General features: G+C 42.6%; 2 protein-coding genes and 1 long non-coding RNA gene across 5 annotated transcripts; 1 reads left to right on the top strand and 2 right to left on the bottom strand.

Moving 5' to 3' along the window:
* Positions 1–1,969: 1,969 nt before the first annotated feature.
* LOC115207130 (uncharacterized) lies at positions 1,970–3,419 on the bottom strand. Its single transcript, XR_003880926.1, has 2 exons — positions 3,263–3,419; positions 1,970–2,017 (listed from the first exon to the last, which is right to left on the bottom strand). It is a non-coding gene; the product is annotated as an uncharacterized LOC115207130 (long non-coding RNA).
* A 1,782-nt stretch (positions 3,420–5,201) lies between these two features.
* On the bottom strand, positions 5,202–6,180 carry LOC115147847 (gamma-crystallin M2-like). Its single transcript, XM_029690118.1, has 3 exons — positions 6,156–6,180; positions 5,688–6,007; positions 5,202–5,548 (listed from the first exon to the last, which is right to left on the bottom strand). Exons 1-3 carry the CDS (start codon positions 6,178–6,180, stop codon positions 5,249–5,251), a joined length of 645 nt encoding a protein of 214 aa, XP_029545978.1. The 3' UTR covers positions 5,202–5,248.
* Positions 6,181–7,876: 1,696 nt separating this feature from the next.
* LOC115208667 (secernin-2) lies at positions 7,877–13,992 on the top strand. 3 transcript variants are annotated; one of them, XR_003881217.1, is made up of 9 exons: positions 7,877–7,977; positions 8,813–8,981; positions 9,542–9,723; positions 11,107–11,306; positions 11,877–12,092; positions 12,426–12,591; positions 13,109–13,222; positions 13,509–13,668; positions 13,828–13,992. XR_003881217.1 is itself a non-coding variant. In XM_029776904.1 (9 exons), the coding sequence occupies exons 2-8, from the start codon at positions 8,814–8,816 to the stop codon at positions 13,662–13,664; spliced, it is 1,269 nt and encodes a 422-aa protein (XP_029632764.1). In that variant the 5' UTR covers positions 7,877–7,977; position 8,813; the 3' UTR covers positions 13,665–13,668; positions 13,828–13,992. The 3 variants fall into 3 exon arrangements, 2 of the variants coding, with proteins under 2 accessions (XP_029632764.1, XP_029632766.1); XM_029776904.1 differs by having other exon boundaries at positions 13,042–13,222; XM_029776906.1 differs by lacking the exons at positions 13,509–13,668; positions 13,828–13,992 and having other exon boundaries at positions 12,757–13,172.
* Positions 13,993–16,143: the final 2,151 nt, after the last annotated feature.

The raw sequence follows: 16,143 nt of genomic DNA, 5'->3' as shown, positions 1-16,143 counted from the left end.
CTCTAGGATTTTGCCTGTGCTTAGCTTCATTCTATTTATTTTTTTATCCTGAAAAACACCCCAGTCCTTAACGATTACAAGCATACACATAACATGATGCAGCCACCACTATGCTTGAAAATATGGAGAGTGGTACTCAGTAATGTCTTGCATTGGATTTTCCCCAAACATAATACTTTGTAGTAAGGACAAAAAGTAAGTTACTTTGTCACATCTTTTGCAGTATTACTTTAGTGCCTTGTTGCAGACAGGATGCATGTTTTGGAATAGTTTTATTCTGTACAGGCTTCCTTCTTTTCACTCTGTCAATTAGGTTAGTATTGTGGAGTAACTACAATGTTGTGGATCCATCCTCAATTTTCTCCTATCACAGTCATTAAACTCTGTAACTCTTTTAAAGTTCACCATTTGCCTCATGGTGAAATCCCTGAGGGTTTCCTTCCTCTCCGGCAACTGAGTTAGGAAGGATGCCTGTATCTTTGTAGTGACCAGGTGTATTAATACCCATCAAAAGTGTAATGAATAACTTCACCATGTTCAAAGGGATATTCAATGTCTGATTTATTTTATTTTCTACCAATAGGTGCCCTTCTTTGTGAGGCAATGGAAAACCTCCCTGGTCTTTACGGTTGAATCTGTGTTTGAAATTCACTGCTCGACTGAGGGACCTTACAGATAATTGTATGTGTGGGGTACAGAGATGAGGTAGTCATTCAAATATCATGTTAAACACTATTATTGCACACAGAGTGAGACACAAAATCTCAATTTAATCCATTTTAAATTCAGGCTGTAACACAACAAAATGTGGAGAGTCAATGGGTGTGAATACTTTCTGAAGGCACTGTATGTGCGTAGCGTGTTTCAATAAAACAGACTGACTGTGTATTACAACAGAAAACTGGAGCCTACATGCACCGTGCTATAAACGTGCTAAGTGATAAGGGATGTAGGCTTTTCTTCTATTTCTTACTATCTTTTCCAACCTGTATTGAAAAGTTCACACAGAAAGAATTCCTTTCAATAGGGGATTGATCTTGTGTGCGTTCTCACTAGTGAAATTAATCTGGATACGCATGTACACAGAGAGGGATCAAGTTGCTGAATTGGGGACCACACACAATGCCTAAATGATGTTTACCAATGTCTTTCAATAGTCAGGCATATTTCCTTGTGAATAAAATTCTTCCAACTCCAAAAGAGACTGTTTAATAACATTTAATTACAGTGCATTTAAGATCAATTACAAGGGGCTTACAAATTCTCTTAAGGTTTTAAATCTGTTTAGATGGCACGTTGGCCTCTTTTCTGTCAGTAGTTGCATTCTTTTAAGCGTCTTTCATAAGGTTGTGTGTGTTTCTAAATTGTCTGAGTATGTTCGTGGATTTGACCTTCAACCCCTCAAACTGACATCAAAGACCATTTGATAGGGCTTGTACTTAAACTGTAGTCTGTTCAGATGTCAAAGGTGGTTTACCTAAAATTCGGTCCGCCCTCTTCCAGGCGTAGAGCTACTAGTAGGCCTATACACTGTTCACAGCTGGATTTGAACCTCTAGCAGTTGGTTGGAGATGCTTAGTCATATACTGTAAATATATAGTATATCGTATATACTGACAGTACACTGTCTCACAGACTCCATTTCAGGACAGGACACACCATAATTTTGTACCTTAAATCCTTCAGCTATAACCCGGGTGCCAAGAACCCACTATAGACCTCATCCACCCTATGTGTCAACTCATGTAAATCCATTCACACTCTCGGAGGATTATATAGCTCTCTATTCCTGAGGCACATTCTGTATAGCTGAATCTCTCTAGTCGAATGCGGCAGAAGAATCCCACAAATCCCTATGAAATGAATCATCTATCACGTCGTTGTCACATTGTTGGCCATTCTCCTTGGATTAAAGCTGTTTCATTGAAGTATCCAGAGATAAACAATTCAAGGAACTTATCTTTTGTAGTTTTCTGTTACACCGTTGCCTTCATCCTCCGGTATCATTAAGAGGCGTCTAGATGGATACAAAAAATAAAAAGAAATGCAAATGATAAAAGAAGACAATTATTATCATAATCGTACTCATAGTTGATGTGTTCATGTCTATGGTGTACTAGTTTATTTTCGTTTATGTCTATAGCTTATTTAACTTTTATTTGTACAGATTTGTCTCATAGAGATAAAAAAAATCGAATTTAAATCTAACCTGTTGTAAGTAGCCTAACATTGACTAACCAACCATGAAGCATGTTTTACGTGAGTCCCACGGGAACTACAATGGTGTCTCAGCTAAAGCCTAATATCACCGTTGGAGCCTCCAGAGGGATTGGCCAGGTAAAGCCTCATTTCCCCTCTGAGGGAAAAAAAAGTCAACTAGAGTACACAGTAAGTGTACAGTAGTAGACTTCCTATATCCTTGTTTACTATTCAAAATCCCATAAGAGGAGGTACCGGCTGCCGGGGGTTCTGAGTCTGACTGAGTCACGTTTTTTTTTCTTCCCTTCTTCATGCAAACACACCTAGACACTCACTCACCACAGCAGCCCCCTCTCCCTCGCTCTCTGCCTCCCCTTTCAACTTCAAACCCAGTCATTTCTGCAAGCTGCTACTTTGATTGTACCAAACACCTGTATTTTTGGGGAGAGACTTCCTCAGTAGCCCCCGCCTCCCATCTTTGATTGTTAAACAGCAGTGGCGCCGCCATTACTGTCTGAGAGACTGATGCCGCCCTGCTTCCCCTCCTCCTCCTCCACTTAAGTTCCTTTTAAACCAGAACTTGAATTGGTCTCGGAGTACGGCGAGCTCCATTTTATTTTAACCAAATTCCACCATTCCAAAGTATCTCAGTTGTAGATAAAGACTTTGAATCTCATATTCCTGTGTGTGACAGCTGCGTAAATCAGAAAGAATCATAAAATAATCATCATGCCAGGAAGCAGAGCCATAACATTCTAGCTGTAAATCAGCTAGATCATGACTATTCTCCTGAATGTGAGGAAAGTGAGAATCAGAGGTAACTTTAGTAGAAAATGCTGTCAGAGTTGTTTGCCCTGTCTTAGGTTGTATAAACAGTGCAGAAAGAGTGTGAACAGACAAGACACACACACACACACACACACACACACACACACACAGACACACACACACACACACACACACACACACACACACACACACACACACACACACACACACACACACACACACACACACACGGCCCTCTTCCCCTCGCTCTTAATACCAGGCTTTATTATCCAACCTCTCATCCCTGCCATCCTGTCTTCCCCTCCAGATTAATGTCCTCTCCGTTCTCCACCAGCTGTTTCCGTGCCAGAACACCCCTCATCTTCCCGGGCCGCTGGCCTCTTGGTTCAGGTGGTGGATGGTAGTCAGTCTCTGGGGTTGGGCCATAGGGCCGCATTGTCGCAGTGCCTGCGTGTCTGTGAGAAAATAGCCGCCCTCACGCCCATTAGCAGGAGTGTCAGTGTGTTGACATCGCCACATGCCAGAGCACCCTTGTAAATAAGAATTTGGTCATAATTGAGGTTATATAAAAATTAATTACCTGTATAGACAGCTTTAAGGGAAGAGCCTTGTGCTACATAGCTAAACATTTTGGAGGGCCCCCACCTTTTGTTGATGAAATAAAATTAAATGAAAGCCTTTCACTTTATTCATTTGGACTAAATCAGAAAATGCAACATTTTAGATTACAATACCATTTTGTTCATCATAATGCAACTAAATATAGAGATGTAATGTTAACTTACGTAAATATGCTGTGTACGTCATCAACCGGTGTTTGTTTTGAGAGTGACTTGGGGGGGGGCTGTACGCCCACTGTGTGTTTGTTTGTTATAAAGTGTGTCTGTTTTGTTTAGTCTGTGTGTGGTATACGTGAGTGCGTAAGTGTGTGTCTGACTGTGTGTGCATGTGTGTTTCTGTGTGTGTGTGTGTGTGTGTGTGTGTGTGTGTGTGTGTGTGTGTGTGTGTGTGTGTGTGTGTGTGTGTGTGTGTGTGTGTGTGTGTGTGTGTGTGTGTGTGTGTGTGTGTGTGTGTGTGTGTGTGTGTCAGTCTGAGCGGTGTTAACTGGGTGTGGCTGTCTGTGCCAGAGGTGGGTGTTTACTTTTCAGGGCTTTTAGTTTAGTGTTTGTGTCTTAGCACAGACAGGATGTGCAGAGGTTGTCAGCATGGTTCATGAGATGAAAGAACGTGGGGGGGGGGGGGGGGGTAGTCGAGCCAGTTAGATAGCAGGCTGTCTACCTGAAAGAATCCAAGCCTGCTGCCTCCATCTCTACATACATTCCAAGTGTGCTGCACAGTGCCACAAGGAAACACCTCTCACCACCTTAGTGCTTTGACATCCTTTTTCCTAGACACTCAACACCCAAACAAAGCTGGGCATAGCTGAGCACTGATATGGCCAAGTGTTCAACGACAAGTGGAATCACAAGCCAAAAACCTCAAGGTTAAAGGTGTTTGTGTTTATACTTCACTTTCACAGGTATCATTTCATATGTGTGGACGACATTAGGCTTAGGCAACAACGGGAAATCCATTAGCTATTGATCAAAGCGTGAAGAGACTTGTAGACTTGTAGACTTGGAATGGACTCAACCCCTTTACTGGTGCCAAACATATTAGTTACAGAATGTAATAACAATGTCCTAAACTTCATTTTGACAGCAATTTCAGAAATGCTGTTTGGCTGGTTTATATCGTTGCCTTTTGTATTGCCAAGCTACTTCCATCGAGTATCATTGTCAAAACAAATAAACTCACAGACAGGGTCAGTGTCCTGAGGCTGACAGTCTAGTCCAGCTACAAGACCACCAACTGTGATGTAACATTGAGAGTTTTAGCACTGAAACAATTTGCATAGAAGGCCTAGTGCATGTTTTGCACGACAATGAGTGACAACTAGATACATACATACGTCAATATCTTCATTTGATCACTCTGTTGTTGCTGCGAATCTTCCTGCTCTAAATGAAAATACCATCAAATAAAAGATGGCATTATGTACTGTCGCATCATATGAAACATTTAATCTCAAATCCAAAATACTCAAAATTGTCATTCTTAGCTTCACTGTCCAAATACATATGTAGGAGAGTGTATATGACAAGGGATGCAGGTGGGTGAACAACAAATCAGCAGGCACATTTTTTGTCACATAAAAAAAGGGAAAGATTTAATAGGTTTGTGAATTATTTTATTCAATGGCTTTACTGGCTACGGGTATTTAGTACCAGGAGTCCATGATACGCCTCATGCTAATGAACCTCATACCACTCATGCCGCCCATGGCTCCCATTCCCATGCCCATGCTGAAGTTGCTGTACTCTCCAGGCCTCATGTACATCATCCTGCCTCTGAAGTGGGGCTGCTCGTACATCAGCCAGTGGCCATCCATCACGTTGCAGGACTGGCATTTGGACATGCGGTAATGATCCATGATGTTGTCACAGTCGTCCATCATCTCGTGCATCAGACCTCCGAAGTTCTCTCGCTCGTAGATCCTCATCCTGTAGTTTCCTCTGTGCTGTTAGGATAAAAGTACAGCTTTCATTGACGAGATCCTTATTTAGAACATTGTTTAATATGAGAGTGTGACCATTAAAATATGTTTTACCTTCAATGACAAGATGTGACTATTTTAAGCTGAGATATTTTCGACCTACCATGGCGATCATGCGGCAGGACTTGATGCAGTCACTCATTCCAAAGTGCTGCATGTAGTCAGGGTACTCGCCCCTCCTCATGAAGTACTGGTTTCCCATGTAGTTGTTGCGGTTGTACAGCATCCAACAGCCACTCTCAACCCTGCAGGAGTAGCACCTGCTCAGGTAAGAGCTCATGTCACTGCAGTCACTGCTGCACTCATAGGAACGACCCTGGAACTTCCTGTCCTCGTAGAAGACGATCTGAAAATAAAATGGAATAATTATGAATTCAATAATTGTATGAAAGAAACATTTTGAGAGAAATGTGAGATAGTCTACTATTCAGTCACAATGGCAACCAGGATATTGGGATGAGTCAAACATGAATGTTTTAGTTTGTGGTGCTAGAGCACTAGAGCCCTTTTGTATACCAATCTAGAAAAATGTTGGTATGTATTTTCAAAACTTTCCCAGTGCTTACCTTGCCCCTGTTCATGTTGGTGGTGGACATGTTTGCTAACTGTGCTGCTGGTCGCTGCTCCTGAAATGACTTCCTACCTGGTTTAACCCTTTATTTTATACCAGACCAAACCCAAAGAATCTTTAAGTTTCATTGTTCAAACCCCTGACCCAGCAACATGCTATGGAGGCCTATTGAGGCCACTGAGGTTACGTCCACCTATCCAGAAAGGCAGCTTTTCAATTGGTTGTTTATCTTACAAAGTAACATAAAGCCTTTTGAGAGTTTACTCTCAAATTACTCTCAAATTTGAAAGTTCTTCATACATAAGTTTTCAAATCGTACTTGAAAGATAACTTTTATTGACTAGAAAAGGACGTTTCCTGAAGTAAATTTGTGTACTTGAAAGTCTTGAAGTATTTATGGTTGTGAAATAGTAGTATAGTGGTAGTGGTAGCAACAGCCATAGTAATGGTAGGAATAGTATTGGTAGTAATTGGATTTTCATAGGCTATGGGTTAGTTATAGTTACCTATTTTGGGGTGGTTTGTTGGTTTGGAGTTATTATAGTGGGTTATAGTGGGCTAGTATAGTAAGATAGAGTGAGTACTATAGCATCATTAGCCATATTATGTGTTTTTAAGCTCTCAAAGGTCTTTATTTTGAACATTCTGAAAGTTTTGTGGTAGTGATTTCAGTTTAGAATGTTGAACACTGCGTTCTGCCTTTAAAATGAAATGGGATATAACAAGCTTTATAGTTTATGAAGTATGAATGGTCGCAACCAACTGTGTTGATTCAGTCCGCACATGTCCACATTGGGTTGGTGTTTTAAATTATTATAGTTCAAAAAGTACATGTGGTATAAACAATCTTCTGAAAAGCAATCTAAGTTGAGTCAGTCTGCACATGTCAACTTTGGGTTGGTGTTTGTAGCTGAAACAGTTCAAAAGCAGGGGCAAATCCACATTTTGCTTTAAATCTATGGAGCTTTTATGCAAATTTCAAACAGTTATGTTCAAAAAGTATACATAGTATCAAAAAGCTGTATACAAGCACACAATTCCAGACCATCTGCACGTCTTAAAGATTGAATGGAGATTCTAGCTTTAACGGTTCTAGAGGAGTAGCGGCTCCATTTTTTACCTGTCCTCTCCATTTAAACCTATGGCCATTAAAAGTTATTGGGGTTTATGCTAAAGTGTTTGTAGTGTGAAAGGTAAGCTTTATAGTATAGTATAAAAAAGTATTGTTCTTACAACCTGAAGACAGCAAGCCTGCACGTTTTAAAGTTGTTTTGGTGTTGGTTGCTTTTACAGTTTTGGGCTACAGGTGGAAACAGAAGGAGAATAATAAGTATGTCGGATTGTCGAAGTTGTTCTGGCTTTCAGCAAGCACATCCAATGATTTTACATGTTAGCACAAACAGATCTGGGACCAGGCTATTAGCGCGCTGAGAATAAAAACATACTGGTTATTAATCATTATAGTGTAGCCTACATTCCATGGATGGGATGGATATGCTCTTTTTGAGCAATTCAATTGTCTATTTGATAATAGAATATAGAGGACTCAAATCTAAAAAGTTGTGATGATGTATTCTTGAATCATGTGGAAATGTTTCCAATGACTTTATTTGGAACAATTTATTTGTGTGCTTGTTACACCAACATTTGTTGGCTAATTGTTGAAAAGGGCTATACACTTGTTTTTCTGTTTTGTATTTGCAGCAAGTAATCAACGAGCCTAGACCTTTAAATACAACCTTTGGATACGATCACGTGGTACAGTAGCTCCACTACAACCTGCCTTCTCTTTGCTACCGCGTCTGGTCTTGCGATTAAAAAGGTAACAATTTTCCTGTAGGAATTTGCAACATATCAGTAGCTACAGTAGCCCTATTGCTCAACAGATTATAATGACAGCCAACCCTTGGATTGAAGTGAAATGACAGTCGTTTATTTCTGCATTTTAGCGTGATATCTCCTGAAACCGGGAAGGGACAAGGGCACATCGCTAACGTTACCGGTTTATATAGGCCCTATTTTAAATAAACGTTTGACTAAAGCCCATTTTAGGATATAATGTCTCCACAAGACTTCGATCACTTTGGTTCAAATGTTTCCGAATTTTATAATAGGATAGCGTTACTAAATAGCCATGTTGATAAGAAGAAGGAGACGACAAGGACCATTCGGATTTGTAAAGATTACGGAGAAGTGCAGTGCTCAAGACTGCCTCCTTATCGCTCTGTTTGAGAGGGGATGGGCAATGCACAAGTTGACAGGAAGAACATATTATACCTGAGACTTCCCTAAAGATACTGTATCTTTACAGTTATGGATGCCTTATGTCACGTGTGCCCATTCTATAGGCTTCTTAGGCTATATACAATAGTCAGAGTGGGAAATGAAACGGGAAAACTGTAAAAACATGACTAATTGATAGTGAATAGTGACAGTGATACACAGTATGTGTATATTATTGAGTTTGCTTAAACGCTTCTACAATTTATTGACCAACATAACTATGAGTCTTCCTGAATTTACCGATGTATGACTAAGGCTAGGACTTTTTCCTGATCATTTGACCTGACCAGGAAAAACTCCTGGCCTCCGATATGATAGCAGTGTATTTCCTGGTAATATATTTATGGTGTTTGTTTGACCTCTTGTTCATGCAGGATGGCAGAGCATGAGCCACCCCTCTCGTGTGACTGCTTTGTGTCCTTGCCCCCCGGCTCGCAAGATGATCACGTGATTTTTGGGAAGAACTCAGACCGTCCTAGAGATGAGGTCCAGGAGGTTCTTTACTACCCTGCAACCAGTCACCCATCTGGGACCATGCTGGAGGTAAGCTAGGCCTAGCTTCACTTCTCCCCATAGATTGACCCTGCTGCAAATTACAAGCCTGCTACCATCTTGGATCGGGGCTCTCTTGAAAAAGAGATTTGATCTCAATGAGATTAAACCTGGATGAAGCATGGTTAAAGAACTCAAATCCATCTGCCCTCTGAACATTGTATGTAGGCCTGTAGTCAGAGTTATGTTAAAAATGGTCACAACAGGTGTTTTGCTCTGTGACCAACATCACTAATTGGATTAGAGTTGTTTTCACTGGTGAGCAGTCAGTCTGGGCAATATAACGGAGAAGGGTTATCAAACCTCTAAAATACCCCACCTTGGTATACACAATCAACATTTTCTAATTTACTATTCTCAAAGTTTAAAGTTTGAATGATAGACTATCATATATATGTATTTTCACGCCTTTATGTTATCAATGGTTTATACGACAGGCTTAAGGTATTGGCTGAGTATGTGTTGGTATGGTTTGCCAGTAGATTTGATGTTACAATCAAAAACAAAAGAGAATTGAACAACAATGTACGTCTCCATCTCACCTCCTGCAGTGCACGTACATTCAGATCCCCCAAGCAGAACACACCCATGCTGTGGTCCTCAGCCGGCCTTCCTGGCTGTGGGGGGCTGAGATGGGGGCCAACGACAAGGGGGTCTGCATCGGAAACGAGGCTGTGTGGACCCGCGAAGCTATCGATCCAGGGGAAGCCCTGCTAGGAATGGACCTGGTTCGGTAAGCACAGCTAACCGTAGGCCAGCATACCAAACAGTAGTGTTGTTTTGGGGGCCAAGGGAATCCTAACTTCAGAATCACCTCCCGATCCGAAAGATAGAGAGACGAGCTGGCTGGGCTGGCTGGCTGTTTGGTCAGGTTCCAGGTTCCTGACCGAGCGGTCTGATTGAATGACTTGCCGGGCTATTTCAGACAACGTTGGATCCCAGGACCAGGAACGATAGGGTAGCACTAACCTTTGAGAATCAATTTACTAACTTCAGAATCACATCACTCAAAGTTTGGTGTGAATAATCAATGCATTGATGTAATTGGGAAATTTGTTGAAAAGTAGATATACTTAGTCAGCCCGTAGTCAGAAAAGCAATATAGGGCTATGCAGTAGCAGATGGCTACAGTAAATGTACTAGGTAGACTTCCTTCATCACAGGTTAATACTTACATGTGTGCGTAGGGACTAGTCGTGTAAACAAAGATAGGCCTACTGCCGAAACATTTCTATAGGAGTTTTGATTGAATCTGGCCCAAGTGTGTTTTCACTTATGTCATAAAGCTGTCTTTACATTGTCATAAGCATAACATTTAAAGGATTTTAGAACGCTCACGCACCATGGAGCGTATTGAAGTGTAACGCTGAACAAATCATTGTAACAGTTAGCAATGGCAGCCGCAGGTTGGTCCTGTTGTACCACTGACTGCAGTGATATAGCAGCAGCAGGATTAACCTACTCCAGGGGTTTCTGCTCTGTGGCTGACCCTATGCTGCTCTGTGGCTGACCCTATGCTGCTACCAGCCTCGCAGCTGTGTGTATGTGTGGTGTCCGTGGAATAATATAAGACAGAATGTTCTATTCTATTTGATTCTATTCTACTCATGATCTATTCTATTCCAGTTTCCCAACCCTGGTCCTCGAGTACCACCAACAGTACACATTTTTATTGTAACCCTGGACAAGCACACCTGATTCAACTTGTCAACTAATCATCAAGCCCTCAATGAGCTGAATGAGGTGTGTTTGTCAAGAGCTACCACAAAAAAATGTGTACTGTTGGGGGCACTCGAGGACCAGGGCTGGGAAACACTGTTCTATTCTACCGGTATTCTACTCTGCTCTACTCTACTCTGCTCTACTCTATTCTACTCTACTCTATTCTACTCTACTCTATTCTACTCTACTCTGCTCTACTCTATTCTACTCTACTCTACTCTATTCTACTCTACTCTATTCTACTCTACTCTATTCTACTCTACTCTATTCTACTCTACTCTATTCTACTCTACTCCTTTCTACTGCTCTACTCTACTCTACTCTACTCTATTCTACTCTACTCCTTTCTACTGCTCTACTCTACTCTACTCTACTCTATTCTATTGCTTGACAGCTTGGGGCTTGAGCGTGCGGACAGTGCCTGGGGGGCGGTGAGTGTGATCACTGGTCTGCTGGAGCAGCACGGCCAGGGGGGGCCATGCAGGGAGGACCCGGCGCCCTTCAGCTACCACAACTCCTTCCTCCTGGTGGACCGCAACGAGGCCTGGGTCCTGGAGACTTCCGGCAAGCTCTGGGTGGCACAGAAAGTCACAGGTGAGGAAACTGTTGTAACACCGTGGGAGCTGTAGTGTGAATGGACTTTGGGGGGGGGGGGACTGAGGGTGGCACAGGAAGTTACATGGTGAGAAAATTGCTCTAACATCACTGGGGCTGTAATCTCTGTTAAGAAGTAAAATCTCACGTAACTTGGTCAGCTGAGTTATTCATTTCTTTGTTCATACAGTCCGTGTTAGAAATTGAGAGTGGGAAATATGAAGTCCCCACCCTCGCATAAAGAAATCTCTCAGCCAAAGCCCCCCCCCCCCCCCCCCACCAACCAAAGAAATTTTAGCACCACCTTCACCCAATCATGATACATGCAAATAACCAGTGACGAAACCCCCAAAACCAGAACTAATGCTGCTCCTTATCTCATACATCCCATTCAGTCTCTGCAGATTCTTCAGTCTACAAGCAACATCTGCCCACAGGAGATTATTTTTGTGGTTTTACCCCGATGGTTAGGATAGTGGGAGGGTAAGCTGTGTATATCTGTGCATATCTGAGCAACTTCTACCAGCAGCATACAACCATGCACCCCCCACCTGTCTTTGCTTCCCACAGAGGGGGTGAAGAACATCTCCAATGCGCTGACCATCGGGACGGATATCTCGGCTGAGCACCCAGAGCTACGGAGTGTGGCCCAGGCCCAGGGTTGGTGGAGCGGCGAGGGAGAGTTCTGCTTCAACGAGGTGTTCAAGTCTGAAAACCCCCCTGCCAGGATGGAACTGGCCAAGAAGCGCTACAGTGGGGGCACACAGCTCCTCCAACAGCATGATGGTGAGGGAGACTATTCTTTCTATTCTAATCTCATTCAACTTATTCAACTCCTTATAACTGTAAAAACTCCCAAAATGATGTTAAAGCAGGCTCTATTAACAACACTATACATGGTTGGTTTGGTTGCTGTATTGCTTATACAGCTATTTTTATTACATGTAATAAAGGCCTGGTATCCCCTCTTACCATAGAAAGTACGTCACATGTAACTAGCTATGTAATTTCCTGTCTCCTGCCATTTCCTGTCTCCTGCCATTTCCTCTCCGGTCAGTTTTCCCATAAAAATAGACGACTAATAACCTACTTAGACGATACATTTTCTGGGTTCCCTAGGTTCTGTGACGGCCGAGGTGATGATGTCCATCCTGAGGGACAAGCCCAGTGGAATCTGCATGGACTCTGGGGGGTTCCGCACAACCGGCAGCATGGTGTCCATCCTGCCCCGCGACCCCAGCCTGCCGTGCATCCACTTCCTCACTGCCACCCCCGACCCCTCCAGGTGCGTCACCTCACCGGCCTGGTCCCGAACTAATCACTCTGACCCTAACCCCCTTGTTGTCTACTCCTTGTGTTTAATCTAAATGAGCTGGATAAGTGTGTGAGAAATGTTTAGCTTACCAGAGAGCTATGTGGTAATGTTGCTATTTTGCTGATACCTTTCCAGTTCTTTCAGATTGGCAAGAGGGACTCAACAAGGGTGTAGGAGAAGTGGCAAGGGATTGGTTTGGAACCAGGCCCAGGAACCCCTCAGGCTATCTGGAAGTGCTTCTTAAGATTCAGACTCAGATACGCTCTTTGCCATTTATCTCTGTATCGCTCTTTTTCATCTTCATCATTTCCCCCTTTGGCAAAACTGCGTCTTGATAGGAGTTTCTCTGTGTCTGTGTGTTTCATTTGGTCCTTACCACCTCTCCTCCTCCTCCTACGGGGCTGTCCTCCGTCCTGCCAGGTCTGTTTTCAAGCCTTTTATCTTCTCTGAGTCTGTGACCCCAGTGTCGAGGGTGATCTCCCCACAGTACGGCCCAGACGACCCGGTCAGGAAGCAGCCGCGCTTCCAGAGCCAAGTGGACCGCAGGCACGACCTGTACAAGGCCCATGAGGGGGCCCTGCAGACTATGGAGACCAACCCGGTACGTGTAGAAGGGGTTAGAATGAAATATGGGTCGAATATGCCACGGCCAAATGTAATAGGCTACACTTTCATAGAGTAGTTTTAAAAATATATATATATTTTTTTTTTACATTGATGAGTGTGGGTATGGACTGATGGATATTGTGTTACGTACATCACCGACTTTGAACTTTTATAATTCCCTATAAACTTCACAAATTGCTGTTTGTCAGGTCTTTTGTGCTTGTGTGTGGGGGGGCATTCATGTGTGTATTTTTGCGTGTGTGTGTGTTTCTGTCCCTCAGGACGCAGGGAATGCTCTGACGGAGACATTGAGGATGTTGGAGGGCCAGTGTCTGACGGACATATCAGCCCTGCTCAGTGGAGAAATACCAGCAGATGAGGAACTGGGGGACCTGTTCTTTGACTGTGTGGACACGGAGCTGAAGTTCTACCAGTGAGGAGGTAAGAACTGTGTGTGTGTGTGTGTGTGTGTGTGTGTGTGTGTGTGTGTGTGTGTGTGTGTGTGTGTGTGTGTGTGTGTGTGTGTGTGTGTGTGTGTGTGTGTCAGAAGTACAGTGACCTCATTACGCCAATGCTGCCTCCAATTTCTCTCTGTTACAGCGCCCTCATGTGGAGATTGCTAGTGCTTGCAGATCGGCATGAGATGGCCCTGGGACTGTTACATCTTGTGCTCCTGTTAGATTGGCTCCCTCCCGTCTCACGCATACGAACCCCCTGATGCCATTCCATCCATCATTAACACAGAATATAAATGTCTTAACGTTCCATGGGATTGGAGCGTCATTATCATTTGTATCACTTTAGGGAGCAATGCTCGCCCCACATTAGTGAGTATGTGATAGACCACTACAGGAGTGTACATTAACAGTCAAAAGTTTGGACACACCTACTCATTCAAGGGTTTTTATTATTTTACTATTTTCTACATTGTAGAATAGTAGTGAAGACGTCAAAACTATGAAATAACACACATGTTATCATGTAGTAACCAAAAAAGTGTTAAACAAATCAAAATATATTTGATATTCTTCAAAGTAGCCAGCCTTTGCCTTGATGACAGCTTTGCACACTCCTGGCATTCTCTCAAGCAGCTTCACCTGGAATGCTTTTCCAACAGTCTTGAAGGAGTTCCCACATATGCTGAGCCCTTGTTGGCTGCTTTTCCTTCACTCAGCGGTCCAACTCATCCCAAACCATCTCAATTGAGTTGAGGTCGGGTGATTGTGGAGCCAGGTCATCTAATGCAGCACTCCATCACTCTCCTTCTTGGTAAAATAGCCCTTACACAGCCTGGAGGTGTGTTGGGTCATTGTTCTTGAAAAACAAATGAGTCCTACTAAGCGCAAACAAGATGAGATGGCGTATCGCTGCAGAGTGCTGTGGTAGCCATGCTGGTTAAGTGTGCCTTCAATTCTAAATAAATCACTGACAGTGTCACTAGCAAAGCACCCCACACCATCACACCTCCTCCTCCATGCTACACAGTGGGAACCACGCATGCGGAGATCATCCGTTCACCTACTCTGTGTCTCACAAAGACACAGTGGGTGGAACCAAAAATCTCACATTTGGACTCTCAGATTTCCACCGGTTTCTTTGCAGCAATTTGACCATGAAGGCCTGATTCACGCAGTCTCCTCTGAACAGGTGATGTTGAGATGTGTCTTACTTGAACTCTGAAGCATTTATTTGGGCTGCAATCTGAGGTGCAATTAACTCTAATGAACTTATCCTCTACAGCAGAGGTAACTGTGGGTCTTCCTTTCCTGTGGCGGTCCTCATGAGAGCAGTTGCATCATAGCGCTTGATGGTTTTTGCGACTGCACTTGAAGAAACTTTCAAAGTTCTTGAAATGTTCCGGGTGGACTGACCAGTAATGATGGACTGTCATTTTCTCTTTGCTTATTTGAGCTGTTCTTGCCATAATATGGACTTGGTCTTTTACCAAATAGGGCTATCTTCTGTATACCACCCCTACTTTGTTACATCACAACTGATTGGCTTAAATGCATTAAGAAGGAAAGAAATTCTATAAATTAACATTTAACAAGGCACACCTGTTAATTGAAATGCATTCCAGGTGACTACCTCATGAAGCTGGTTGAGAGAATGCCAAGAGTGTGCAAAGCTGTCATCAAGGCAAAGGGTGGCTACTTTGAAGAATCTCAAATATAAAATATATTTTGATTTGTTTAACACTTTTTTTGGTAACTACACGATTCCAAATGTGTTATTTCATAGTTTTGATGTCTTCACTATTATTCTACAATGTGGAAAATAAAGAAAAACCCTTGAATGAGTAGGTGTTCCAAACTTTACTGGTAGTGTATGTATGTGACTATGTGTAGATCTGTTTCACATTAAAACACCTACTGTAAGTACACCATTTGTAAAATGTGCTATTCATTGTTACAAGTGAATGGGGAATAGTTGACTGACTGCCCCGATAAAATATTAGCTCTCTGCTGATGTGTCCTGTATTTATTAACACTAGTTTAAAACAAACACTGCTGTATTCAATTCAGTGATTCAGTATGTACTGACGTATTTAGTACAGTTAAGTAAAGAATTCAACAAATGTACAGTTTTGTTAAAGTTTGGGAAATTCTAACTCCGTCATGTTGGTGGCAGTTTTGCACTTCCAATCCTATAAAATATCCTAGCTCACAGCTTCAGAAGTCACCTAACCAAAGATTGTCTATTATATTGACAAGATCTTTAAGTGACCGCTCTAACAATGGAAATGGAAATTCAAAAATTGAAGACAGGTTTGAGGCGGCGAGATCAGGTGGGACCATTCAGCCAATGAGAGGGCAGATACGCGTTTGAACAACACCCATAGAGATTGATAGAAGACATCTCTATCTGTGCTATTTTTGTATCGGTAAATTGTAATTTTCGTTGTCTGAGTTCTTC

This window comes from Salmo trutta, chromosome 14 (genome assembly GCF_901001165.1).
Source record: "Salmo trutta chromosome 14, fSalTru1.1, whole genome shotgun sequence".
Taxonomy (NCBI): Eukaryota; Metazoa; Chordata; class Actinopteri; order Salmoniformes; family Salmonidae; genus Salmo; species Salmo trutta.
Note: the sequence above shows the minus strand (reverse complement) of the source record. Positions and strands in the feature narration are given on the sequence as shown.

Coding starts and splice junctions, on each gene's coding strand:
- LOC115208667 (XM_029776904.1), top strand. CDS start 8,814: ATGGCAGAGCATGAGCCACCCCTCTCGTGTGACTGCTTTGTGTCCTTG. Junction 11,307..11,876: donor GGTGGCACAGAAAGTCACAG/GTGAGGAAACTG, acceptor TGCTTCCCACAG/AGGGGGTGAAGAACATCTCC. Junction 12,592..13,041: donor GCCACCCCCGACCCCTCCAG/GTGCGTCACCTC, acceptor CCGTCCTGCCAG/GTCTGTTTTCAAGCCTTTTA.
- LOC115147847 (XM_029690118.1), bottom strand. CDS start 6,180: ATGTCCACCACCAACATGAACAGGG. Junction 6,008..6,155: donor CACCACCAACATGAACAGGG/GCAAGGTAAGCA, acceptor GTGACTGAATAG/TAGACTATCTCACATTTCTC. Junction 5,549..5,687: donor CCTGCCGCATGATCGCCATG/GTAGGTCGAAAA, acceptor TTATCCTAACAG/CACAGAGGAAACTACAGGAT.